At 48.9% G+C, this 23,377-nt stretch overlaps 3 protein-coding genes across 6 annotated transcripts; 1 reads left to right on the plus strand and 2 right to left on the minus strand.

The window, feature by feature from the left end:
• Nucleotides 1-358: 358 nt before the first annotated feature.
• Nucleotides 359-12,414, minus strand: RNF40 (ring finger protein 40). 3 transcript variants are annotated; one of them, XM_072597545.1, is made up of 21 exons: nucleotides 12,283-12,414; nucleotides 11,957-12,181; nucleotides 11,697-11,830; nucleotides 10,703-10,870; nucleotides 10,294-10,435; nucleotides 9,826-10,032; nucleotides 9,501-9,622; nucleotides 9,266-9,412; nucleotides 9,112-9,186; nucleotides 8,834-8,953; nucleotides 8,532-8,711; nucleotides 7,653-7,788; nucleotides 6,358-6,479; nucleotides 5,526-5,971; nucleotides 4,903-5,020; nucleotides 3,599-3,748; nucleotides 3,300-3,512; nucleotides 3,081-3,206; nucleotides 2,848-2,988; nucleotides 2,653-2,754; nucleotides 359-2,502 (listed from the first exon to the last, which is right to left on the minus strand). In XM_072597545.1, the coding sequence occupies exons 3-21, from the start codon at nucleotides 11,826-11,828 to the stop codon at nucleotides 2,326-2,328; spliced, it is 3,024 nt and encodes a 1,007-aa protein (XP_072453646.1). In that variant the 5' UTR covers nucleotides 11,829-11,830; nucleotides 11,957-12,181; nucleotides 12,283-12,414; the 3' UTR covers nucleotides 359-2,325. The 3 variants fall into 3 exon arrangements, with proteins under 3 accessions (XP_072453646.1, XP_072453644.1, XP_072453647.1); XM_072597543.1 differs by lacking the exon at nucleotides 12,283-12,414 and having other exon boundaries at nucleotides 11,697-11,871; nucleotides 11,957-12,128; XM_072597546.1 differs by lacking the exons at nucleotides 11,697-11,830; nucleotides 12,283-12,414 and having other exon boundaries at nucleotides 11,957-12,134.
• A 115-nt stretch (nucleotides 12,415-12,529) lies between these two features.
• On the plus strand, nucleotides 12,530-17,996 carry CFAP119 (cilia and flagella associated protein 119). Its single transcript, XM_072597555.1, has 9 exons — nucleotides 12,530-12,839; nucleotides 13,161-13,192; nucleotides 13,466-13,531; nucleotides 13,750-13,919; nucleotides 14,725-14,795; nucleotides 14,999-15,115; nucleotides 15,229-15,289; nucleotides 15,379-15,462; nucleotides 15,775-17,996. Exons 1-9 carry the CDS (start codon nucleotides 12,630-12,632, stop codon nucleotides 15,969-15,971), a joined length of 1,008 nt encoding a protein of 335 aa, XP_072453656.1. The 5' UTR covers nucleotides 12,530-12,629; the 3' UTR covers nucleotides 15,972-17,996.
• On the minus strand, nucleotides 16,050-22,956 carry PHKG2 (phosphorylase kinase catalytic subunit gamma 2). 2 transcript variants are annotated; one of them, XM_072597553.1, is made up of 10 exons: nucleotides 22,783-22,956; nucleotides 22,231-22,343; nucleotides 19,887-20,062; nucleotides 19,555-19,609; nucleotides 18,839-18,904; nucleotides 18,489-18,652; nucleotides 17,322-17,412; nucleotides 17,084-17,237; nucleotides 16,863-16,988; nucleotides 16,050-16,649 (listed from the first exon to the last, which is right to left on the minus strand). In XM_072597553.1, the coding sequence occupies exons 2-10, from the start codon at nucleotides 22,323-22,325 to the stop codon at nucleotides 16,365-16,367; spliced, it is 1,212 nt and encodes a 403-aa protein (XP_072453654.1). In that variant the 5' UTR covers nucleotides 22,326-22,343; nucleotides 22,783-22,956; the 3' UTR covers nucleotides 16,050-16,364. The 2 variants fall into 2 exon arrangements, with proteins under 2 accessions (XP_072453654.1, XP_072453653.1); XM_072597552.1 differs by lacking the exon at nucleotides 22,783-22,956 and having other exon boundaries at nucleotides 22,231-22,725.
• Nucleotides 22,957-23,377: the final 421 nt, after the last annotated feature.

Genomic DNA, 23,377 nt, shown 5'->3' on the forward strand with positions numbered 1-23,377 from the left:
GAAGGCCAACTAGGAGGCCCTTACAATAGTCCAATTGTGAGATGGGCTGCATTAGGGTGATGGCCATCCAAATGAAAAGCATGAGGACACAGAATCAATAGTTGTTGGTCAGGTCTATAAATTATCTAGGGGAGGGAACAAGCCCAGAAACTCTGCTTAAGGGATTTGTCTAAAGCACACTCTTCCAGTTTTGGCTCTGTTAACTCTTACACTTCTGGGCTCTTGGTCCAGTACACTTTGCATGGACTAAGATGAAAAGAATTGGTTTGAGTTTGGAGAAGAGAAGGATAAGGAGCTCCTAGGGCCTGGACAGACTATTAAAATGGACCGTGTCTGAATCACTCATATCAATATGATCTTCAGGGAAAGGTTTGTTTATTCTTCACAACAAATACCAGCCATACAAGAAATCTGGGTCACACAGGACATCTGGGTCCAAGCACATGAAAACTTGAAAATGAATCTTGTCTCTCCTTGGTAATGAAGCCATGAGATATGTTGGTGGGAGAGGTATAGACTAGAGAAGGATGAAGATGGAAGCTGGACATGAAGAAGAATAATTAGATGTGAAAATCTGTTACTGGAAAATCTTTTCAGCTATGGTATTGTCTTTAGATTTCTCTAGTAACTTCTTCCTCTCTTCCCTCTAAGAACTACTTCCTGTTCCATTTGTGATCATCAGATGGAAGCAGAGGACCTGGGGAAACTGGGGCTCTGAGATGAGGGGGCTCAGGGAAAGCCCAAGGGGCGAACTAACCTAAAGTCCTCCAGCTCTGAAGACTCGGCTCCATCTCTAGCATACGGGCCTCCCAGATCCGACAGGACACCCAAGAAGGATGGAGCTGAAGGCTAGAACTTTGGAAGGAGAGACAAATGGGGTCTAGATAGCAAATGCACAGTGGATCAAAGCTCCTGGGCACAGGGATTCTAGAAAATGCAGAGCAGTGGAACACCTGACCCTTGTCACAAAGGGAGCCAAGGCTTTGCCAGTGGGGCAGTTTCAGTTGCACTGGATCCCAGAGCCCCTCACCATTCTGAGAGAGATCCTCCTCCTGACCTAAGGATGTAGTCCCAGCCTCATCCAGTAATACAGGCCCCAGGGTAGAAAGACCCAGGTGCACCAGGTTGAGAGGAATTTGTCAGCTCCTTACAGAGAAAAGAAAGGGAGAGCAAGAGAAAGAAGAGAGAGCAAAAGAGAAAGAGAGAGAGGTGGGGGGGGAGAGGAAGAGAGGGGCAAGGGGAGAGAGAGACACGGGGAGAGGGGGGAGAGAGAAAGGGAGGGAGGGAGAGAGAGGGGAGAGGGGAGGAGGGGGAGAGAGAGAGGGGGGAGGGGTGAAGGGGAGAGAGGAAAGAAAGGGGGGAGAAAGAGGGGAGAGAGAGGAGAGAGGGAGGGAGAGAGGGAGAGAGGGAGAAAGGGAGAGAGGGAGAGAGGGAGAGAGAGACAGCACACCTTCCTTCATGGGTCACCCAACAGCCCCAAGAAAATGAGATGACCTCCCTCAATGCCCATCCCTGCTCAGCACCTGGAGGGGCCAGCCCCTGATCCAGAAGCAGTTACAAATACATTGGGGGGCTCCTCAAGGTGGAGGTTAACATGGGAAATCTTACTCTGGGAATGAGACTGAGGTTGTAATGCCTCCTGATTCATCCTGTTAAAGAGAAAGGAAATTTCCTAGGAAGCCAGGTTGATCAATAAAGAGAAACAGCCCCAAGGGGATGAATGCCAGAGAGCTTTTGGAAATGAGGCAACAAGGGAAAGGGGACGGAGGGAGAAGAAAAACCTATGGATGAGGCCTGGCTACAGACCAGAATCAGAACAACTTTCCCTGTGGATTGAGAATAATGTGGCAGAAAATAACTCTTCTCCCCCAAATCAGCCTTCAGAGGGGCAAGTCCACACTAAGCTCAGGCAGACCTGACTACAGAATCACCTTCCCTGGCCAATCTGGGTCCAGATAAGGCCACATGGAGAAAGGCAACCTCTTCCAAAGTGAGCCACTTCTGTGACAGACCAGAGCGGAGGGTGTTTTCACCAGGAGAGTTCAATCTTGGAAGTGAGTTTGGGGGTCAGGATGCCTGGGTTCTGAACCAGAAAAATCAAGATCTGAGGGTGTGACTGGATAAACTCACACATGCCAAATGGGTGAAGTGTTTGAGGGCTGGATGGCTAAGTTCCAAAGCAGAAAGGAAGAGAGGCTTGGAGGCATGACTCCTGAGGTCTAGGCTCAGTTGACAGCACCATGGAAACCATGCAGGCCTTGGTCCTCCAACCCTGTAGCTCAACCAAGAGATTGTAGAAGTTGGGGAATCTGGATGCAGGTTGTCTCAGCTAATATAGACACGGTGGAAGTCATGAGCCCCAAAAGCAGCATTACACTTTGGGCATTTTCTCTGGCGCGCCTCGTAGCGGCCCCGCACACACTCAAAGCAGAAGACATGAAAGCACTTGGTGAGAACAGCATCTTTCTTCCGGGTATTACAGCAGGGGCAGGTCAACCGGGCCTGGCACAGGGCATGAAGAAGGCATAGCTTAGTTAGTCCACCACTGTGTTTTTACCTTCCCCCATGCCCAAAGTCTCTCATCCTTTCACTTAGTTAGAACTTCTGGACCTGCCCTGCCCTGTCCCATTCAATCCCACCCTGCCTGTTCACCTTGTATTCCTTTATCTCCTCCTGTAGAATCTCATCAGCATCGGCATAGACCTCTACTTTCTTCTGCTTCTCCAGCTTCCGCCGAAGTCGAGAAATGTCCTCCTAGGGTAAGATCATCAAAGATCAGTACCTAGAACCCTTGCTCCTGACATCATCAGTCTGAGTCCCCATCTCCTTCCCTATCTCTGTCCTCACTTGGGCCCTCTTGAGGTTGAAACTCTCCTTCTCTCGAGCTGCTCGGCTCTCGGCCAGGCAGGGCTGGATTTCCCGAAGCCGGCTCTGCACATGTTCCAGTTGCACCTTGAGGTCCTCAGCCAGCTGTGCTGCTTCCACTGCCTAAAGGTCAGAAGGCAAATGGTGAATGAATGGAGGGGGAGGCGGGGCCAGGGGAACTCTGGAATGTCTACTCACCCAGCCCATGCTCTCACCTTCCTCTTATTAAGCTCCAGGGCTTGGCTCCGTAGGGTTAGCTCCTTTTCTACACTCCCCAGGCTGCCCTGAAGAACTCGTTCCTTCTCTTCTAGTTTCTGTACCACCAAAAGCTGAGCATCCACCTAGAGTATGAGGGGATGACGGCACCTGAGTGCTTGCTGACTTCTTTGCCTCACTTGTGGCCCCCCTCTTTACCCCCTGGCCAGTGCCTGCACCTGAGACTTGAGGCCCAGGACTTGCTCCCCCAGCTCATCCTTCTCTTCCCGGAGCAGCTTATGTATCTGGTTGGACTTGATTCTCTCTGACATGAGCTTAAAGTTGGCATCATCCTTTTCCCGCAGCTGTTGTATAAGGCGACCATTCTGCTCCTGCATGTCCTCAAAAGCCTGACCAGTCACATCCATCTCGGAAAGCAGTGCCTCCTCCTCCTGGGGGAACACATCTGGGGTTGGTGGGAGTAAGGGGGAGGAGGCATAGGGAGATGAGGAACAAATAGACAACTTGGCCTCCATACCTGCTTGGTGGCCCCGAGTTTGCGCTGCAGGTGATCAATCTGTTCCTCTGCCAACCGGATCCTTCGAAGAGCGTCCTCATCTGCCAACTTCTTACTCTCTTTCCTTTCCTTCTCCTCCAAATCCCGGATGCGGCCCCGAAGCTCATCTACCTGTGGCAGGTATGGGGACTAAGTCTGGCCTGTCCCTTCCACTACCACTGGCTTTTTCCTTTTGTAGATAATGTAACTCACCCCAACCTGAATCCCAGAAGTGGCTGTCACTCCTGACCTGCCTGAGTTCTTTCTTCTTGCTCTTTCTCAGATATACTTCAGAACCGAGGTGAGACCATCTGTTCTCAGGACAGTCCCATGACTGACCCTACTGTCTTTATCTCGCTTGACCATGATAGCCTTGGCTGCTTACTCTAGCCGCATCCCTCCATCCCAGAAGCCATTCCCATGCCCCTTCTTCTCCAGCCCAAGCACAGTCTACCCCATCAACAAGTCTGTCTTTCTGCCTTCCTGGAGGCTAAAAAGAATCTTTCTCACTGCAGTCACTTCTCCTTTATCTCCTCCTGCTGCTGCTACCACTACCTCCTTGGAATCATTACTCAATCTCAGAATTGGAATAGGTCTCAGACATTGCCTTGTGTTGCCCCTGCCTGAAATAAAAATCCCTCTGCCATATTTCTAACAAGTGATTTATCCAGCCACTGACTGAAGACCTCAAGTGATGGAAAACTCACAGGCTACTGCTTACTCTAATACTGGACTGCTCTAATTTTAACAAGTTTGCAAAATATGTGAATACAATTTCTAAATGAGCGTCCCATGAGGTCAAACAGAATATTCTCTCTCTTCTATATTATAGCTTTTTGAAGATGAGAAGCCATTATCTGTCCTCTCTAAGTATTCAGTGCTCTAGGATAACCCATAGTTCCTCCTACTGGTCCTTACATGCTATGGTTTTAAGTCTTCTCACCACGCTGGTTGCCTGCCTATGGACACACCTCAGCATGGGGTCCACAAATGAACACCAAGATTAGGACAGCCACAGTTCTCTATGTTATGCTGCTACTCACACAGCCTGAGGTCTCATAAGCTTTTTTGGCTGTCAAATCACAATGTTTCTAAGCTGAAACAAGAGAGACTCACAAAATGTTGCTGATGCTGCACTGATCCTGAAAAAGGCCTTCTTCTCTCTCCCCAGAGGACAGAATGGCTTGAAATCGATCATCCTCACTTTAATCCACATCCCTCCCTCCCATCTCTCTCCCTGGTTGGCAGGAGCTCCCCAACCCCACGTGCTCCCCAGTCTCTATCACCTCAGCCTTGGCCTTGCGTTCTGCAGCCATGAGCTGCACCTTGTCCCTCTGCTCCTTGGGGGCAGACTTGTACATGTCCAGAAGCAGTTTCATCTCCTTCTGACTTTCTTGGGCCTTCCTGGGCAGGGAAGAAGCCAAGTTGGAGAAAAAAGTAGATTTTGTGAGAAGGCAGGGAGGAAAAGGAGGTCAGAGGAAGAAACCACAATGTGGTGGAGATCAGAAGGAAGGGCAAAAGGGGGAGGTCATAAGGAAGGAACAAGCAATAGGTACAACACATGCCAAGCAGGGACTGAAGCCATCTGTGGTACTTGAAATATCATAGTGACTACGAGAGCTGGAAAAGACCATATCCTCCAACTTCCCCTCAATTGGTAGATGTGGGAAATGTGGCCTAGAGTGGGGAGATGACTTACTCAGAGTCATACAGTGAGTGATGGAACCAGAACTAGAACCCAGAACCAGCACTCTGAGCACTACAGTTCTTCAATTGTGCAAATTTATTTGCCTTTCAGCTGATAAATGTGACAGAACAAATGTAGACAAAAACGATAAGGAAGAGGGTAAGGGACAGGGGGAAGAGAGGACTTGGGATAACTAGGTGAGGGGTTGAGGCTGGTTCTCACTTGAGTTCCCCTCGAAGTCCCTTGAGTAATTCTGATTCTTTTCTCTTGCTCTCCTCAGCCTTGGCCTTGTCTCGATCTCCCCTTGAGGAAGAGGATGTTGGGGTCCCAGAACCTGGCCCTTCACGGTCCCGGGGTTCTCGTTTACCTCGAGGCTCAGTCTCCCGGCTCCTGGAAGCAGGAGTTTGGGGTGTAGGGTGTGGGGTTTGGGCCTGAGTAAGAGGCACCTCCTCTTCAAAAGGGGGCTCTTCTTTCTTCACCACGCTGGCTGTGGGAGTTACTGGGGTTGAGATGGACTCTTTTTTGACCTCCTGGAGAGCAGCTGGCCCTGACCCAGAATTCTCCTCTTCTTTCATGGGGGCCAACGTTCCCCCTCCTCCTGATCCCTGATCCTCAGAGGCAGTCTGGGATGGGGCTGAAGGGCCTGAGCCGAGAGTCTGTGCCCGGAGCTATGAGAACCCAGAAAGAAATGTCAGGGTTATGAGGTCCTTGGCAGCACTGAACACTCTCATCAAAGCCTGGTTCATTTAAGACTTTCCAGCCCACCCTGCCACATATTCCAGCCCACAGACTTCTAAGCAATACTTTGCTAGCCCCATCTACAAAATCACGATACCATAAACAATTCTCCAGTGCCTATGGTATGTACCAGGCACTATGCTTACCCCACATCTCAATAATACATCACATTCCAAAAACAATTTTATAATCACAAAGTGCTTTCCTTGCAACCATTCTGTGAGTAATGAATCATCTCTGTTTTATAGATGATGAAAAACTCTCAGAAAGGTCAAGTGACTTGCCCCATTGGTGTAGTCTCAGCCAAGTCCCTGACCTTGCCAATCTCCGCCTGCACCTCTCTCAGCTTCCTCTTATACCGCTGTGCATCGCCCTTTAGCTGGTGGTTGTGATTTTGCAGGCTGCTGATCAGGTGGCGCATCTCCCGGTTAATGGGCCCTAAGGGCAAAGGTGGGTAGAGGGAACTTAAGGGTGACAACAGAAGCTCACTTGTATCACACATTTAGGTTTTCACTTCCCCTCAAAGTGGTGAAGAAGGAGTTATAAAAGTACAGAATGCTGGGAAACTACTATGAGACATTGGTATGTACTTTATGGTTCTTAAAGAACACTTTCAACCATTCTGGAGAGCAGTTTGGAACTATGCCCAAAGGGTTATAAAAATGTGCATACCCTTTGACCCAGCAATAACACTTTTAGGCCTGTATCACAAAGAGATCAAAAAAATGGGAAAAGGACCCACATGTACAAAAATATTTATAGCAGCTCTCTTTGTGGTGGTCAAGAAATGGAAATCAAAGGGATACCCATCAATTGTGGAATGGCTAAACAAGTTGTGGCATATGAATGTAAAGGAATACTATTGTGCTGTAAGAAATGACAAACAGGCAGACTTCAGAAAAACCTGAAAAGATGTATATAAACTGATGCTGAGTGAAGTGGGCAAAACCAGGAGAACATTATACACAGAAACAGCCATAGTGTGTGAGGACTATTTCTGATAAGACTTAGCCTTTCACAGCAATACAAGGACCTAAAACATTTTCAAAGGACTCACGATTTAAAATGCCATCCACATCCAGAGAAAGAACTATGGAGTTGGAATGCAGAATGAAGTGACTATTTTTTCCTTTATGTTTTGTTTTGTTTTTCTCATGGTTTCTCCCATTCATTTTAATTCTGTGTAAGATGACTAATGTGAAAATGTGTTTAATAAGAATGTATGTGTAGAGCCCACATAAGACTGCATGCAGTCTTGGGGAGGGAGAGGGAGAAAATTTGGAATTTATGGAAGTGATTGTTGAAAACTGAAAATCAATTAAATTTCTGGGGAAAAAAAATGAACTGAAAGGCATAACAAACCCCTTTCGTACATATTTGAATTAGGTGATTCTCCAAAACCTCTGAGGGGGAGTGAGAGCCCTACTTTGTCACCATTTCAGAAGAGGAAATGGAGCCCCAGAAGGTGAAACAGGATGTCATAGACAACAGAGGTGAACTAGAAAAACCAGGCTTCTTGACTTTAAGTCCACTGGTCTTTACAGTACAGTCTCAAGAATGAGGTTCACCCCGATGAGACCATGGATGCCCTTCACCTCCAGCATCCCTTACCTGCCTGCTCGTTGGCTGCCAGGTTCTGCTCAAATTCGATTCGAAGCATCTCATACTCTTTGCGCACCTGCGCTAATGTGTCCTCTAGCTGAATCACTTCAGTTCGAAGCTTCTTTTGCAGGCTCAGCTCATCACTCTGCCCACGGTCAAGAGCACAGAAATTAGGAGGTAGAGGCCAAAGAAGGAACATGCCTCTCATCGACTCTTCCTACCCAGTACTGGAAAACCAAGTTTCCTAACCCTGAATCCACTGCTCTTTAGAATACACATTGTCCTAGGCCTAGGCTAAGCCCTAAAGATGTCATGACCCCATTTCTCTCTTTCCTTCAAAAGACAATACAACCACATTCCCTGTTATGCGACAGAGTTTAGGCAGAATGCACTTTTACTTCTTTCCTGATAGGAAAAGGAGAATAAAAGATATCTCTTATTGCACAATGGTACTGGTTCCACCAAGAAATGATAAATAAAATAAAAATAAGCCACAATCCTACTTCATCTTCTCCTCTCCAAACATCTCCCCTTCTCCCTGAGGAAAGAGATGTGTCTACATTTAAGAAAAGTATACTGAATTAAAAGCAGCACCTCAGGGACAGAAAACTATTGATGCCTAATTACAAACCTGTAACAACTATACAAACCCCCTGTTCACACTAGTCTTTTTTTCCCTATATTTAGAATGGAATTGGGTGATATGCATTAGAATGCTGGCTCTGCTTCTTTCCTTTCCCTTTCCCACTCTCCCAAATACTATGCTACATCACAGGATCTCCACTGTAAATGATGCCCTGGGTCTTTCCTGGGAGATAGTAGAAGGAAGATAAGATGATTTAGGGATTGGGAACAGATAACAAACCTATCATGACTGTACTCCCTTACCTCCATGTGCTCAATGTGCCTGAGATGGGAGTTCTTGGTAGCCAGAAGTAGCCCCCGTGCCTCATCTAGCTGGGTCTTCACTTGCAAGGATTCATTGTACAGCAGAGAGAACTGAGCCTGGAGCAGTCGGTACTCACCAGTCTCTCTTACCACCTCTTCAGGCAGGCTCCGAAGGGCCACCTGGGAGTTGAAAAGGGTAACAGAATAATAAAGTTCTGCATTGGTTGGTCCAAATCCTTCCCCAGTTTTTAGAAGTGACCTCTTCCTTTGAATTATTCTCTGCTCCCCGACCCACCCCTCACCTTGAGCCGTTCATTGCTCCGCACAGCGCCCTGTAGCTCTGCCTGAAGCTTTTCTAACTCTGCCATGCGGCTATTGGCCAACTCCTGGTTCTCTTCTAGCTCAGCATTCAGCATCTCAAACTGGGCCAGGGCAGCAAGATAAAGGAAGAGAAAGGTATAAGCGAGCAGAGATAGACAACCAAGATGGGAGCTCAGAGAGGGGGAGGAATTTCAAGGACCTTAAGAGAGTGTGGTTCTAAGGCAGTGATGGGGATATATTCGGAAGACTAGTCGCTCACCTTTTGCATGCTGAGTGTGATTTGGCCCCCTTGGAAACTCCCTGAGCTCCCCGATACGTAGTAGCCTGAGTTGAGCTGGAACAAAAAGAACCAGAATCACGGGAGTTCAGAAGCCGGCTCCCTGGTCTTCCCTGTGTCCTCTCCCCATCCCCACCTGCTCCAGAGCCTCAGCTAGATGCTTATTGAGTTTCTGCTCCCGCTTGCGCAGCTTCTCGATGTCCCACTGCAGATCCTCCACGGACGTCTCCATCTCCAGCACCTTGGTCTCTGCTGATGTCACTTTGTCTTGGAGTTCTGAGTACTGTGGAGGTGAAGTAGCAAGGGGTGGGCTGAGTGTTCTCTTATCTCCTTCCCACATTCATCCAAGTGCCCCATGTCAGCAGTCTTACTTCCAGAGAGATTCGGTGGTGCTTTTCCTGCAGTTGGGTGGTCAAGTCCTGTAGTCGCCTGTTGTCTTGTCCAAGTTCCCTGGTTAAAGCTCTAAGTCCTTCTCCGAGGGACTCACACTCCCCTGGAAAGGTAGGGACCAATGAGAGGACAATGGCAACCAGAAGAAAAAGCTAGCAGCAGGAAATTACATGACAAACTAAAGGTTCCTAGAAGGAACTGGGGAACATGTGTAATAAATAGGTCTGCTATGGGCATCTGCAGTCAAATAAAAGCTGATATGCCTCAGTTCTGAACAGGGAAGGGGCTGAGTGCTCCTGGGTTCACCTCTGCTGTGGACTCGATGGCACAGTTCTTCTACTCGACGATGCAGTCGGTCTGAGGCCTCAACTACTCTGGACACTGCTGCCTTGGAGAACTCCATTCGGCCCTGGAGCTGAAGTTCTACCTCTTCGCTACTGCTGGCCCCCAGGGCTGCCACAAAAGCCAAAGCTGGCTCGCTCAGGGGGGGCCGAAGCTGGAGGGTGGGAAGATCTGAAACAGAGATCCAAATAAGATTGTTATATTTGACATGGGTATGCAATAGGGTGTGAAGAGCAATAATGAAAAGGAGAAATGAGAAGCAGGATCTTGCAGAAAGTGTAGTGAGGTGAATCAAAACCCTACCATAACTCCTAACAAATGGGCTTTTTATTGATAACTAACATTTATATGTCACTTTAAAACCTGTACAGTCTCCACTCTGCTTATCACTTTCTCCACAATTTTTCACTATCTCTCCCCTGCTGGTCTCACCTCTTCTGTCTGTGGTTCCTGGTTCAGGCAGAGGGGTCCCATCAAGTTCAGTGCCATCTTGAGCTCCTGGTTCCTCTATCCTAGATAGTAATTCTCCTCGTCCCTCATGCCGTCGGAGTAGAACCTCTACAGTTTCATCCAGCTGTGAGGGTGTCACAAGAGAACATGACTTTTCTGGAGGCTTCAATGGCAAAAATACCTTTCCCCAAAGGGGGACGATGAAAACTCTGAAGCAGAAGTTTAAAAAGATTTCAAGGAAGAAAAAACTGGGGACTGGCGCAGGGTCTGAGGTAGAAGGAACAAGAAAATGAAGACGCATAGCCTAGAAGAGGGAAGGGGATTGATTCTAGGGTTCTGGACTAGCTAAACTTAGGCAAAAAGGCAGGAATCATGGTTGATGGAGACATACCTGGGCCCAATAGCGGTTGACAATGAGCAATGTAGCATCATCGGTGGCCTGGCGCTTTTCTAGCTTTTCAATTCGCTCCCTCAATTCATCTTCACACGCCTGTCGTTGTTCCAGTCGCTCTGCCAACTTTTTGTTCTTGAACTGTAGCACTTTCAGGTCCATCTCCTCCTGTAGAAGGCAGAGTGAGTAAAAGAACATAAGAAAAAAGTGAGAAAGGCTGTAATAAAATGTTAAGAAAAAGAGAAATGGAAAGCAAGGCCCCATAGAAAGTATGGTGAGTCAAAATCTCATTGTAACTTCTAACAAGGGGGCCCCTAATATTGACAACCGAATTTAAACAGCACCCGACAGTTTGTAAAGTGCTTTACATATGATCTTTTAAACTACGTAACAGTCTTGCAAAGTGGGCATTACAAATTTCCCACAAGGGGAAAGTGAGGCTAGAGAAATTGTGACTTGTATCAGAGGCGAGATTCTGAACCATGTCTTCCTGACTCAAAGTCTAGCCTTCTATCAACAAAGCATTAAAAATATTAGTGAAAACATATCAACAAAAAACATCTAGCCATAAAAGTGAGTGAGTCTCTACTGGGTTGGAAGGATAACAGAGGGACAGCTGGAGTGCCACAGTGGCTCTCCCCAAACACTCAAGGAACAAGCAGACCTTCAGTGTTTTGGGCAGGTTTCCCCGCAGAACGTTTACATAAAGTCAGAGACAAGAACTGGAAAAGATGAGAGACGGGTAGACAGACTGTGATCTCTTCTCGGGAGGATGAGATCAGACTTGGATAGGTCCAATTACCTAAATGAGGACAACGCGGGGGCTTTCCTTGTGAGTTAACCTCGCTTTACAGAGCACCCTGAAGCTCCGAGGGCACATAACTGACTTGGCCACGGTCAGGGTTCCAAATACAGTGGGTCTGGGGGGGATGGCGGGGGTGAGGCGTGGGAAGCGGGGTAAGGGTGCGCAGCAGGGGGGAGGGGCCGCACTGACCGTGGAGGAGATGCCTCCCAGGCGGATGGGCTCGATAAGGGTGGTCGTGGTCTTCTCCTCCCGATTCTGCTTCTTCTCCGAGGGGCCCGAGCCCCCATCCCCGGCTGCGCGCTTGTTGCCGGCCCCAGACATGGCTGGAAAGGAGGAGGGCGACCAGAGGCGGCTCCCCCTTCACCTGAGGGAGAGGCGGGGCCCGGGGAGGCTCAGGATCCCAGTGGGGGCGGGGAGGCCCGGCTCCTTCCCGGCTCCTTCCTACCTACCTCCTCCCAGGGAGGATTCAGTTTCTCCAGGCAGCTGCCCAGGTGGCCGGCGGCCTCCTTCCTCCGGTCCTGGCCCCCGACGGTCTCAGGAGACCCCTCACCTGTCCCAGGTTCGGCCGAACGCCGCCATGATGTACGTCACCGGATGTCGCATCGAATGCCTCCAAAGCGCGCAGGCGCCGACGAGTGGGAGGGCACGTAGCTAAATTTGTCTGCTTTCTTCTCCTATTGGTCAGAGACTCATTTAGAACCGCCTCCTGCCTCCGGAACGCTTTCTTACCCAGCAGCCCATCCTCTTCTCCTTGATTGGTGAAACGACCACGTACCATGGCAACCGTCTCCATGCCGCCTTGCCCCTGTCCCGGTAACTCCACCCTCCTCTTTATTGGTAGTAGTGAGGAGACCGCTCATATTCGCGGCGGAAGATACTGCGCTTGCGCAGCATTTCCTCATTTATTGGTCCGCTCTTCCCGCTTGTCACGCCTTTACCCCCGCCCTCGAGCCGCCTTAGCAACCACTGACCCCAGCAACGACGCTTCCCACGGATTGGCTGAACAAGACTATGTCTTGATCTCGATTGGCTGACATGTTCCCACAGAGGGCAGGGCCTCCATGCTCGGACCCGTAGCTTAGGCCCGAAGGCATACAAGGCGGAGGAACAGCGGGTGGCACGATGAAACGAAGAAAATCTAGCGGAGTTTCCGAACTAAATTCTGAACCGGGATTGGGGTTGGACCCGAATTCTGAGGGGTTGCCGGACGCGGCCCCGGATCTGAACCAGGAAGCAGAACTGAATTTGGAGATGGAGAGAGAGCCAAATGGAGAGCCCGAGCCGGAACCTGAAAGAGAGAGCCCCGAGGAGCCGGGCGCCAACCTGCTGCCGGTGAGGGCGGAGCGCGCTTGTTTCTCCCGGAGGCCCAGCCGGAGGTGTATTACCTGAGCTTTCCCGGGGGCGGTACCCCCCTCCTGGGATCCCGGGGAGCGGGTCGGGTCGGCCTTTAGGACTTCAGCCCAGTCTTTGCGAAGAACCGCAGAAAGGACCCATGTCCTCCGTGCACTTCCCGCCGCGTCCCTGGGAAGGTGGGGCGGCCTGTGAACCGCAGGGGAGCTCTCGCGCCCGGGCGGCCTAACCGAGCCACCCGAGAGCGGAGATCCCCAGGCCGCTAACGTAGCAGCGTTGTCACACAACCCTCTTTCTTCGCAGCCGCCACTTCCTGAGCCCCGGATCTGCTTGTGGTGAGCTCGGGGCTGGGCCTGGGCCTGCGGGTGGGGCTGGGCTAGGTGTGGGTAGGGGTGTGAGCAGCGTGGGGTCAGCAGGGAATGGGCCTTAGGATTCTCCTAGTCCAGCGGCTTCATTTTTCAGATAAGGAAAAGGCCCTGAGAGGGCCAAGCAGAAAGCTGATAAAATTTAGGACTAGGGCTCTTGACTCTCAATCCAACTGGCACATGGTGGATTCCTCTTCCTAGCTACCTTCCAACTACCTCCCTTTTTTTCTTTTCCAATGGCAGGAAATACCTGGATGTACATTCTATGGACCTACTGGAGAAAACCACCACCTTGGAAGAGATGCAGGAGTACGGGCTAAGTGAATAAGAGGGTTCAGAAATAGATTACTTCAGAGGTCCTCCCCACCCCAATAATCTGTTTCTTTGAATGGATGAGGAAAACAGGGAGGGAGGGCGCTCACAGGAGGAGGAAAGATACTTTCCTAGGAATACAGGATGGGGTGACTGAAAAGGATCTTTTACTCCTCAACTGGTTGCTCTCTACCCTCACCTTAATCCACCCCAAGGTTGCTGGCAGAACTGCTAGGCCTGGGGCTGACAGACAGGAGCCCAAGGGAGGCAGTGCTACTGGATATGTTTTGCCACACCTTGATCTTCTGCCGGCAACAGCGTTTTTCTCAGGAGCAGACCTCAGCAGCTTGCGCTCTGCTTCAGGACCTCCACAAGGCCTGTGTTGGTGAGTTGGTGAGACCCCCTGGGAGAAGGGCCTTGCAAGGATTCGTCACATCCAGGCTGAGAAAGGTGGGTGGGAGGGGAGAGCCTGAGGTAGGCAAGGTCAGTGATGAGCACCAAATAGTGCTTGCTTGGTCCTGGCTGAGCAACTGTAGTAGTAGTAAGGGCGAGGGTGAGGCTGTCCCGGTGCAGCAGTGAAATGAGCTAGTAACCCCAGAAGCCGTGTCTCTTATTTATCCTGTAGCTATCATTCTGTACATGTTGTCTCCATTAGGTTGCGAGCTTCTTGAGGGTAGAGACTGTTTTTGTGCTCCTCGGTGCCACGGTGCCTGGCACATAGTAGACACTTAATGCTTGTTTGATTTGACTTATGAACATGGTTAACAGTAGAATATTGGGAGGGATCTCAAGAATTTTACTTCAACCTTTTGTAGAAGAGCAAATGGGCTGGGGAGGGGGGCGGACAGAGAGAAATCTCATTTATTCCAGGTGACAGTGACAGGTAGTAGCGAATAGAAATATAATAGCCTTGGAACCAAGAAGCCCTGGGTTCAAGAGTTACCTCTGATACAGACCGACACTGAACAAGTAACCTAAATTCTAACTTCTCAGTTTCTAGGCAACTCTTTTAAGAAGTTGCAGAGAAAGTGCCATCTTGCATAAACAGGGGGTTACCTCATTCCAGAGTTCCATCTATCATTAAGAGTTAAGAGGCCCAGTCCTTATTCCTATAACCTAGGTCATTTTATTCCTTTCTTTCCACATGATTAAGGGAGTTATCACTGTCACTCATTTCTCCTTCTCCACAGCAACTCCCTTGGGCAACGTGGAAGACTGTTTCCGATTTTTCACCAGCCTCCTCTTCTGCCATGGAGTCAGGGTCAGTCCCAATACAGAGGAAATGAGGACTCTGAAGAATTTAAAACATCCCCATCCAATGCTCCATCCTGTAGAATTTTTTATTTCCTTCCTTAACTACCTCAAGTCCTAGGAGGCCAAAGCTATAGTACTTTCTTCCTTTCTTTGTTCTGAAGGTTCTGTAAGAAAAAGAACCAAGCTATATATTCCTACCCTTTCCCACAGCGGCCCCCCTTCAGCATTGACCTATTTGGAGAGGAACAGCTGCTGAGTCTATCAGATTATATCATCAACACCTACTTCCGTCATTTTAAGCTCTACAAGTATGTCTTCACCCCCCAGGTACTGGTCCCACAGGATACACGAAACTTTCCAGTCTATTCCTTCTCATTTCTCTATCTTAACATAGTTGTCATTCCTCTCTCCCTCCTCTCGAACTCCCTCTGCTCTCCCAGGTGCGGTTAGACTTGTCTTTGCGATATATAGGTCTGCCTGAAGTAAAGCCCCCAGCAGATGGTAAGAAGGGTGGAGATTAAACTAGGCCTGGGAAGAGGGTTGGGAAGTATGCCATGGGGCTCATGGCTCCACTCCCTTTCATCTTTCAGTACAAGAGGAAGAAAAGGTAGTGGAGACGGTGTTACCTGTTCCCGAAGAGCCAGAACCAGAAATAAAAACCGAGCAAGAGCCAAGTAAGCAATCAAGGGGCACCTGTTTCCCTAAGCCCTCCCTGGGAAACTGTTCTGTCTTATCCTGTAGAAAAAAATGTCTTCTGCTCCCATTCTTTCTAGGTGGGCTTCCTTCTAGCCAAAGGGAGCTCCTTAAGGACTAAATTGAGAATACTGAATTGAGAACAGTGTATTTCCTACCTCTCATGACATTCCCTGATAAGGCACTGTGATACACCATGCATGAATCCTCTCTCCTCACAATGTGGGACTGAGGTTCTCTTATGTAAAAGGTTCCTTTGGCTCAAGTTTGAACCACTTTTTCAACAACCCCAGGTCCAGGCGATATACTCCGGGATTTCATCACAGCCCAGCTTACCCATGAGCTAGGACAGCTCAGGCAGTTGGTGGAGGAACGGCTGAAGGCTGGCGAGGAGCAGCTCAATAGCAGGCTGGTTGCCCTTGAGAATCCTACCTTGGTCTCCAAGAGTAAAAGCAAAGCCAAGTCACCCCTGGGGTATTTACCCAAATAAAAGCCTGGGCCAGAAGTACCCTGTTCCTTCCCCCAGGTCCCCTTTTGAGCACCTTCTCACTCCATCTTGAGACACAGCTTGTTTCCCAGTGTGCAGGATGATTTATTTCACATGAAAAATGGACAGCAACAGCAAAGATGTGAATATCATTCTCAGCTGGTCCCTTTTCCTTCCATTCAAGTCCTGTAGTCCTGAGCAACAGGGATGGGGGCACAGAGTTGGTCCCCTTTCCAGTAGCATCATCATCAGAGAGCACAAGAGAAGGGAAGAATGCCTTCGGCCAGAGTCCAAGGTGACCGAGTTGATTGAAGCTCTCAGATTGGGAAATCTGTCCTTCCCAAGGCTCTCGGGCTGGGAAGCAGACTTCTGGGGGCTCCACGATGGAGGTCTTAACTACGCAACAACAGATTCATCGTCAGTGTTGGTTGGATCTCCCTCCTCTTCTGGATTGTAGCCCAGGTATGGGCCAGGAGGCCGGTGTTGGAAGAGGGCAGCCCTGTTCTGTTGCTCGCCCTTCTTTACCCAGTGTCCATAGAGGCGGAAGGCACAACTGTCAATGAGTTGCCTCACTGGTCGGAGCCCATATGGGTCTCCTAATAGAGCTCCCTTGCTCATTGGCCTTACCCTGCGACTGCTCAGGGCTACTCGGCCTGCAGCCAACACTGTCCATACTGCTACCTGAGAGGAAAGAAAACCACAAGAAAAACAAGATCACGGACACACTAAAAGTATGAGTTGAGATTTCTGAAGATAGTTGAGTCCCAGCGAAAACAATGTCATCTCTTATCACCTAGGTCCAAGGGAAGGGTAAAGTGAGGTAGATGTGTGGTAGTAGTGGGTTTTGTTTTCCCAGGAACCTCTGTCTTGTAATATCTGCTCTCTGTTCCTTACCCTGAATCGCTGGATGGGAGAAAGGCTCCAGGCCTGGCTACCCTCACAGCGTTGGAAGAAGGGATGCTGCAGGGCCTGCTCTGCAGTCAGTCTTTCCTCAGGATCCACCTGGAGTAGCCTTGAGATCTAAGAGAGGGGTAGGGGCCATGAGACACTTCTTCTCCTGACTCCTGAACTACTACTGCATTTCCCCCACCCCTTTGAGCCTTTGATTTACTCACCAGGTCTTTGACAGTTGCTGATCGGTCATCCCATTCTGGTGACCTGAACTGGTATCGGCCCTCCATTATCATTCTTAGCATCAGGATCTGGCGTCGATGCCAGAATGGGGGAGAGCCAGCCAGGAGTGTGAACAGGATCACCCCACAGGCCCAGCTGTGAAGGGAAGACCACCAGGTTCAGATGGGGATGGGGAATGAAATGGGAGAGAAAAGACCAATCAAGTAACTAGTGACTCACAGGTCAACTTCTTTGCCATAGCCAGGGTGAGTTTCATCCATGGAACACTTCAGAATCTCCGGGGCTAAGTATCCTGGGGTCCCACACAATTCTGGAGAGATAAGGATACGTTAGGGATGCTGCTAATATCCTACTGCTGGCCCCTGGAGCTTGGATTACTAAAACTCGTAGCTAGTTTCCCTACCTCTAGGTTCTCCCTCTCCTCCAATCCATTATATCTGTAGCTGTTGGGGGGAATCTCAGATATTCTTTTCCTTTTATCACCCTCCCAGCTGAAAATATTTGCCAGCCCTCCTGTTCATACATTTGATCAAATTCATAATTTCTTTGACTAGATAGACATCAAGGCTCTCTCCAATCTTACTTTCTTATTCACCAATACTTCAGTCAACCAAATCTGTTTATAATCCCACACAATTTGCTCATTTCTAACCTGCAATGCACTTATTCTTGGAAAACACTACCCCCTTTTCTCTGCCAAACCATTAAATCACACCTCTTTCTAAATCTATTTCTAATGTGAAGGTTTCCCTAGTTACCAGCACAATTCCACATTCTCAATATCTTTAAGGACCCATTATGTATAAGTCACTGATAGTAAAACTGGAATGTTTGGGGAATGTGGTATAATGATTAATTCATTTTTCTTAGCTAATAAAAGCTTCTTGTTTTAAACCTTGTTACTGAAAATCCTTCTAACACTAACTTCTAACAGTTCAAGGAACTAACATCTTTTTGTTAATAGGAATCACGTAGAGCCTCAGGGAGGTACTTGCTGAAAGTCAATAACGTTTGTCTAACACAGAAGGCAAAGGAAACCTAGGTCATGTAACCTTTAAGTCGGTGCCTTGAATACATTGCTATTAACTTATTTTAAAGTGATTTGTCTGTTTCGCCCAGAAATTGAGACTGTCTTCTGCTTGTTCCTGCATGCCGGTTAACTGAGGTTCCATTTTTGTTCTGTATTTGTTTTTGGACAAGTTGTGACTATTCCATGTTACCCCACAATGATCATTTTCTCTACCCTGAACACAGGCTTCCAACATCCTTAGTGACTTCTCCTTGTCTCTGTACATAAGGTCTATGTTTCCCAGTCACCTTTCTCATCAGGTCTTTGGTCCCTTCCCAACCAAGATTTAGTTGCTGAGGATGACAGCCTCCCCTTACCTCGAAGTCTCTCGCCAGGTTCCAACTGGCAGGAAAATCCAAAATCAGAAAGTCGAATCTGCAAATTGTCATCTAGGAGAATATTCTCAGGCTTCAGGTCACGGTGCACGATGTTGTTGGCATGAAGAAAACTGAGAGCCTCCAGCAGAGACCGCATGATAGACCTGGGGGGAAAATCTCCTCTGCAGTTGCAGAGCCAGCACCTTTCCAACCTAGCAGTTCTTTCCCCCATGCCCTGCTTTTTGTGGGACACAGAAAGCCTTTTTCCCTTTTAGTTCCCTCACTCCCTGGGTACCACGGCCTTTGCCCTTCTCTTCCCTTTGGTTTTCATCCCCTGGGTTCCTTTTTACCTGGCCTCCTTCTCTGTGAGAGCAACTTTCTCTGTGAGGTAGTCAAACAGCTCTCCTTTCCGCATCCTGAAAGATGAAGTCAATGGGAATATGATGCACCTTGATGGGGGGGTTAAGGGGATCCAGCCAATGTCTTCCTTAAATTTAGTTCAATTAAACAAATACTTATTAAATGCCCACTATATGCAAGATCATCATAGTACTAAGTAAGACGAAAGAAACCGTTTCTTATAGTCTCTTCTCTTGGAAGAAGCCAAAGGGTCTACAATAGATTGTATGACTGACAAGCATAAGTTTAAAAAACTGAGATAATCACTCAGGCTAGTTAAATAGGGCCTACTTCTTATGAACTGTCAAAGTGCCAGAGGAATGGATGTCCCTCACTTATGTGGTCACACAGGGTATCAACCCAGTGTAATGTTTAAAAAGTATTATTCTAGGGTCTGTTTTAGCTCAATGATGTATCCTTTTTCAATGTCTTCCCGATTAAAGATATTACCTTAGGATTGATTAGTCATTTTCACTCTTAGGAAAGGAGGCACAGAAGGCAAAAGAAAAAGGGAGGGAAGCCTGGGAAACAAAGTCTACAGCCGAAGAGAACGAACTGTGAAAGATGTAGGGAACGGGTTCTCACATCTAGAGAAGGGGTGAAGTTAGGGAAGTGGGCCAGCACAAGGCTATGCAAAGTTTTCAAACCTCCACAGGAAGATACTCACAGGTCAAACACCAGGAACATGAAGCTAGAAGACTCGTAGGAATCGATGAGGGTGACTGGGGAAAGAGGGAAAAAGAGAAGCAAAGACAGAGAAAGGGAAAGGAGAAGGAGACACATTAAGGGTGCTTTTTTACTGTTAGGTGATGGGAGCTCTTACAGGGAAAGGAAAAGCAGATAAGATGGGGAGTTATGGGGTCCAAGAGTTATGAATTCATAATGGCACAAAGCCAGAAGGGATGAACAAGCAATACTGGGATGGAAGGGAGAATCTTTTTGGGGACAACTGGGGGTTGGTCAGGGGTAGTTTATCAAAGAAAGGAGGTATAGCCTCACTGATGTGGGGGTGGCCAGCAACCAGGCGCAGGATCTGGGTTTCTCTTCGGGTTGCTTCTCGCACCTCCTCCAGTTGCTCAGGACTCAACCTTTCAGCAGTAACCTCCATGATCTTCACTGCAAACTCCTGGCCAGTAGCACGGTGAACACAGCGTCTGACCACAGAACTTATGCCCCTGATGGGGGAGAAGGGGGCAGGGAGGGACAAAAAAAAAAAAAGGGACAGTGGGAGGGCCGAACCTTTTCTTCTCACTGCCTACCACCTGCACGTTCTGCTGCCCTCTACCCACCTGGTAACCTCTCTTGGGCTTTATCCTTGGTTCAGATCACCTTATGGCATCTTCCCAACCCTCTTATCTTTTATCCCCTACTCTGTTTCCAGCTGCCTGCTTAGGTAGACCTTGTCTATAGGAAATAACTCAAGGAAGATTTGTTGATTGATTAATTAAAAGGATGTAAGGACTGGGAGTCTGCTTCACTGCTAACATCATAATACCCAAGGTTACACAGAGGCAATGTGTTTCTTTACCTAACTTACATTTATGATAGTTATTTAAGGTTTGTAAAGACATCTCACAATCCCCCTGTGAGGTAGGGAGTGCAAATATCTCCATTTTATATGGATCAGAGAGGTTAAATGACTTGTGGAAGATCATTGTGTCTATTAAATGCCAATGTCAAGATTCAAATCCAGGTGTCTCCTGGATACATGTCCAATGCTATTCCCTCTAAACAATGATGCCTATGTCTCACTTCAACTTCATATTTAGACAATAATGCCCTGTGGTTTTGGGGAGCATCAAATAGTCCTTCATATTTGTACAATGTTTAGATACTTTTTTGGGGGGAGGGGAGGCAATTGGGGTTAAATGACTTACCCAGGGTCACACAGCTAATAAATGTCTGAGGTTGTGTTTGAACTCAGTTCCTCCTGACTCCAGGGCTAGTGCTTTACACACTGTGCCACCTACCCGCCCTGACAGACTCTTGCAAAGCAATTGTCCATCCACAACAAGTACAGTATCTCAGTGTTAGAAGGGACATCAGATCCCACATATACTGTAATATTTATAGTAGCCTTTTTTGGAGTTGCAAAGAATCAAAACCAAAATAGACACCAATTGATTGGGAAATGACTAAACAAGTAGTGGCACATAAATGTAATGAATTATTGCTGCTCTGTAAGAAATGATTTATATGAAGACTATAGAGAAGCCCATGGGAAGACTCATATAAACTGATTCAAAGTCAAGTAAACAGAACCAGGAAAACACAACTTTGTATAAATGGAAAATATAAACAATAAAAACTTGAAATAATAATGGCCAAACTTGGCCCCCCAAAGAGAGAGGTGTCTTCCCTCTTGTTTACAGAGGTAGGGCATTGTACAATATATGGGACTTGCTTGATTTGTTGGTTTAGTTTTGCTGAACTTTCTTTTCCTCTTTATATTCCTTGTTATAAGTAATTGCTTGGATGGAGAAGAGGGATATGTTGGGAAGTGAAAAGAATGTGAAACAAATGCTAGCAATAAAACTTTAAATTTTAAAAGAAAAGACCTCAGAGGTCACCTATCCAAACTACATCTAAACCAAAGTACCAAGTCTACTATCCCTGGGTGAATGAATGACCCTCTGAGCAGCTGTCAAGCCTGTGCATGAAGATCTGCAGCCAGGAGGTGACAGGCTCTTCTACTTCTCCACAGCTCTAGTGGTCACAAATGTTTTGCTTATCTGCAACTCTGCTACCCATGGCTTTTAGGTGTTTTCTGAGACCAAGTAGAACAATAGATCTGTTGAAATCTTATCTCTGTCACTTCCTCGGTGACCTTAAGCAAGACACTTTCACCTCTCTGGGCCTCAGGTCTTTCCTCTATAAAACAAGGCAACTGATCCAGATGACCTTTTTTTGTTATAAGTACGATCCTAAATCCAATTCCTCTTCCATTAGGACAACAGCTATTTCATCCCTGGGCTTCAGTTACCTTAGCTGTAAAAGGAAGGGGATCGGACTAGGTGACTTCTAAGGGTCGTTCTGGCTCTAAATTTAAGATGCTAGGACCCTGGCTGAGTCTTCTCTTCTCCAGGTTCAACAGCCTTTAACAAGTTTCTTAAGGCATGGTACTCGGTCCCGACTAGAAGTAGGGAGGCAGGACAGAGGGTTTGGGTTTGTTTTAAAACCCCCAGTCTACAGAAGAGGAAGCCAGGGTCTAGAGAGATGACGGTCAGGATCAAAGCCAAAGCCTGGCTCCTCTCCAGTTCAGCTTGTTATTGGGGGGTGGGGGGCGAGGAGAGGGGGCAAGGTCCCTCGGGGGCGCTGCCCGCCCCCTCCCCGCGGGCCCTACCTGCCAATGACATCCTTGGGGTCGTACTTCTGGTAGAACTCCTTGGCTGCAGCCCAGTCGGGGAGCTCATCCTCCGGCCCCACGTCCAGAGTCATCTTGAAAGACTGTGGAGCCTGCGAGGACACGGAGGGGAGGGTGGCAAGGGAGGGGAAGGAGGGCAGTGAGGCCCACCAGCCCGAGCTCCGGGGCTGAGCCTGGGGGGACACGCATCGGGAGTCCCTGAAGCGCCGAACGAGCGGCTGTGGAGCCAGGGTCTTAAGGGAAGGGCAGGGGGAGGGGGAGGGGGAGGGGGAGGGGCAGGGGGGCACTGGGGAAGACACTGAGGGCCTGGGCTTGGGGGAGGTGCCCTAAAGAGAAGCCTGGGGTCCAGGGAAGGGTTGGGGGGAGGGAAGAGGGAGAGGAGGGACGGGGGGTCGGGAAGGTGCGGAGGGAAGGGGAAAAGGGGAACCGCGGTAGAGGGGAGGAAGAGTGGGACCGTTGGCACGCAGGCGCACTGGGAAGGCGGGGGGGCGGGGAGGTTGGGGGCGTGGGGTCTCGCTCGGTTTCACCCACCGGGCGGAAGGGGAGGGGGATGGGGGGTGTCCTAGGAGGTTCGGGGTCTCCACGAGGCCGCTCACTGCAAGATTCTGGGGCGCTGCTCCAAGTAGTCTCCGGCAGAGGCCTCGGCTTCAGACTCCACCCCCACCTTTCTCAGGCCAAGCCCCTCGGCCAATCAGAGGCACCGCTGCCTCGCTTCCACTCCTCCCCCCCCGTTTGTCAATCTCCCGGTCGAGGGCCTGGGAGCACCAGCCAATAGAAAGCCGACGCTAGACCGGGGGTGGGGGTGGGGGTGGATCTTGCCCTTCTCGGACGGAACAAGTGAATGCTTTGCCCAATCGGCGCGCAGCAACAGCAGATAAGTGGGCGGGACGTTTGACTAGGGACCCCGGAAATGATGGAGTTCAGAAGTGGATACTGACTATTCTTTCTGAAGTGTGGGGGGGTGATGGAGAGGAGTGGCGCTGGATACCCGAAGCTATGGCCACGTGCCGGCCACGTCCTCGGTTATAGGAGCCCCTCGAGTATCCTCGCCCCGAGACGTGGTTTAACCCGACCCGGGGACCTCAAAGCTAATCCTGTCATTGAGGTCAGTCCACTGACGAGGAAC

The sequence above is a fragment of the Notamacropus eugenii genome, chromosome 3 (genome assembly GCF_028372415.1).
Source record: "Notamacropus eugenii isolate mMacEug1 chromosome 3, mMacEug1.pri_v2, whole genome shotgun sequence".
In the NCBI taxonomy this organism is placed as follows: Eukaryota; Metazoa; Chordata; class Mammalia; order Diprotodontia; family Macropodidae; genus Notamacropus; species Notamacropus eugenii.

What these genes read in the sequence shown, in the direction of transcription:
- PHKG2 (XM_072597553.1), bottom strand. Translation starts at nt 22,325, where the DNA reads ATGACTCTGGACGTGGGGCCGGAGGATGAGCTCCCCGACTGGGCTGCA. An exon ending in TGCTGGCCACCCCCACATCA is followed by an intron (nt 19,610 to 19,886) that starts GTGAGGCTATAC and finishes CTCTTTCCCCAG; the next exon opens with TCACCCTCATCGATTCCTAC. An exon ending in CTCCCATCCAGCGATTCAGG is followed by an intron (nt 16,650 to 16,862) that starts GTAAGGAACAGA and finishes CTTTCCTCTCAG; the next exon opens with GTAGCAGTATGGACAGTGTT.
- RNF40 (XM_072597545.1), bottom strand. Translation starts at nt 11,828, where the DNA reads ATGTCTGGGGCCGGCAACAAGCGCGCAGCCGGGGATGGGGGCTCGGGC. An exon ending in GGCAGCCAACGAGCAGGCAG is followed by an intron (nt 6,480 to 7,652) that starts GTAAGGGATGCT and finishes CTTTGCCCTTAG; the next exon opens with GGCCCATTAACCGGGAGATG. An exon ending in AACTCGGGGCCACCAAGCAG is followed by an intron (nt 3,513 to 3,598) that starts GTATGGAGGCCA and finishes GTGTTCCCCCAG; the next exon opens with GAGGAGGAGGCACTGCTTTC.
- CFAP119 (XM_072597555.1), top strand. Translation starts at nt 12,630, where the DNA reads ATGAAACGAAGAAAATCTAGCGGAGTTTCCGAACTAAATTCTGAACCG. An exon ending in ACCTTGGAAGAGATGCAGGA is followed by an intron (nt 13,532 to 13,749) that starts GTACGGGCTAAG and finishes ATCCACCCCAAG; the next exon opens with GTTGCTGGCAGAACTGCTAG. An exon ending in AGTAAAGCCCCCAGCAGATG is followed by an intron (nt 15,290 to 15,378) that starts GTAAGAAGGGTG and finishes TTCATCTTTCAG; the next exon opens with TACAAGAGGAAGAAAAGGTA.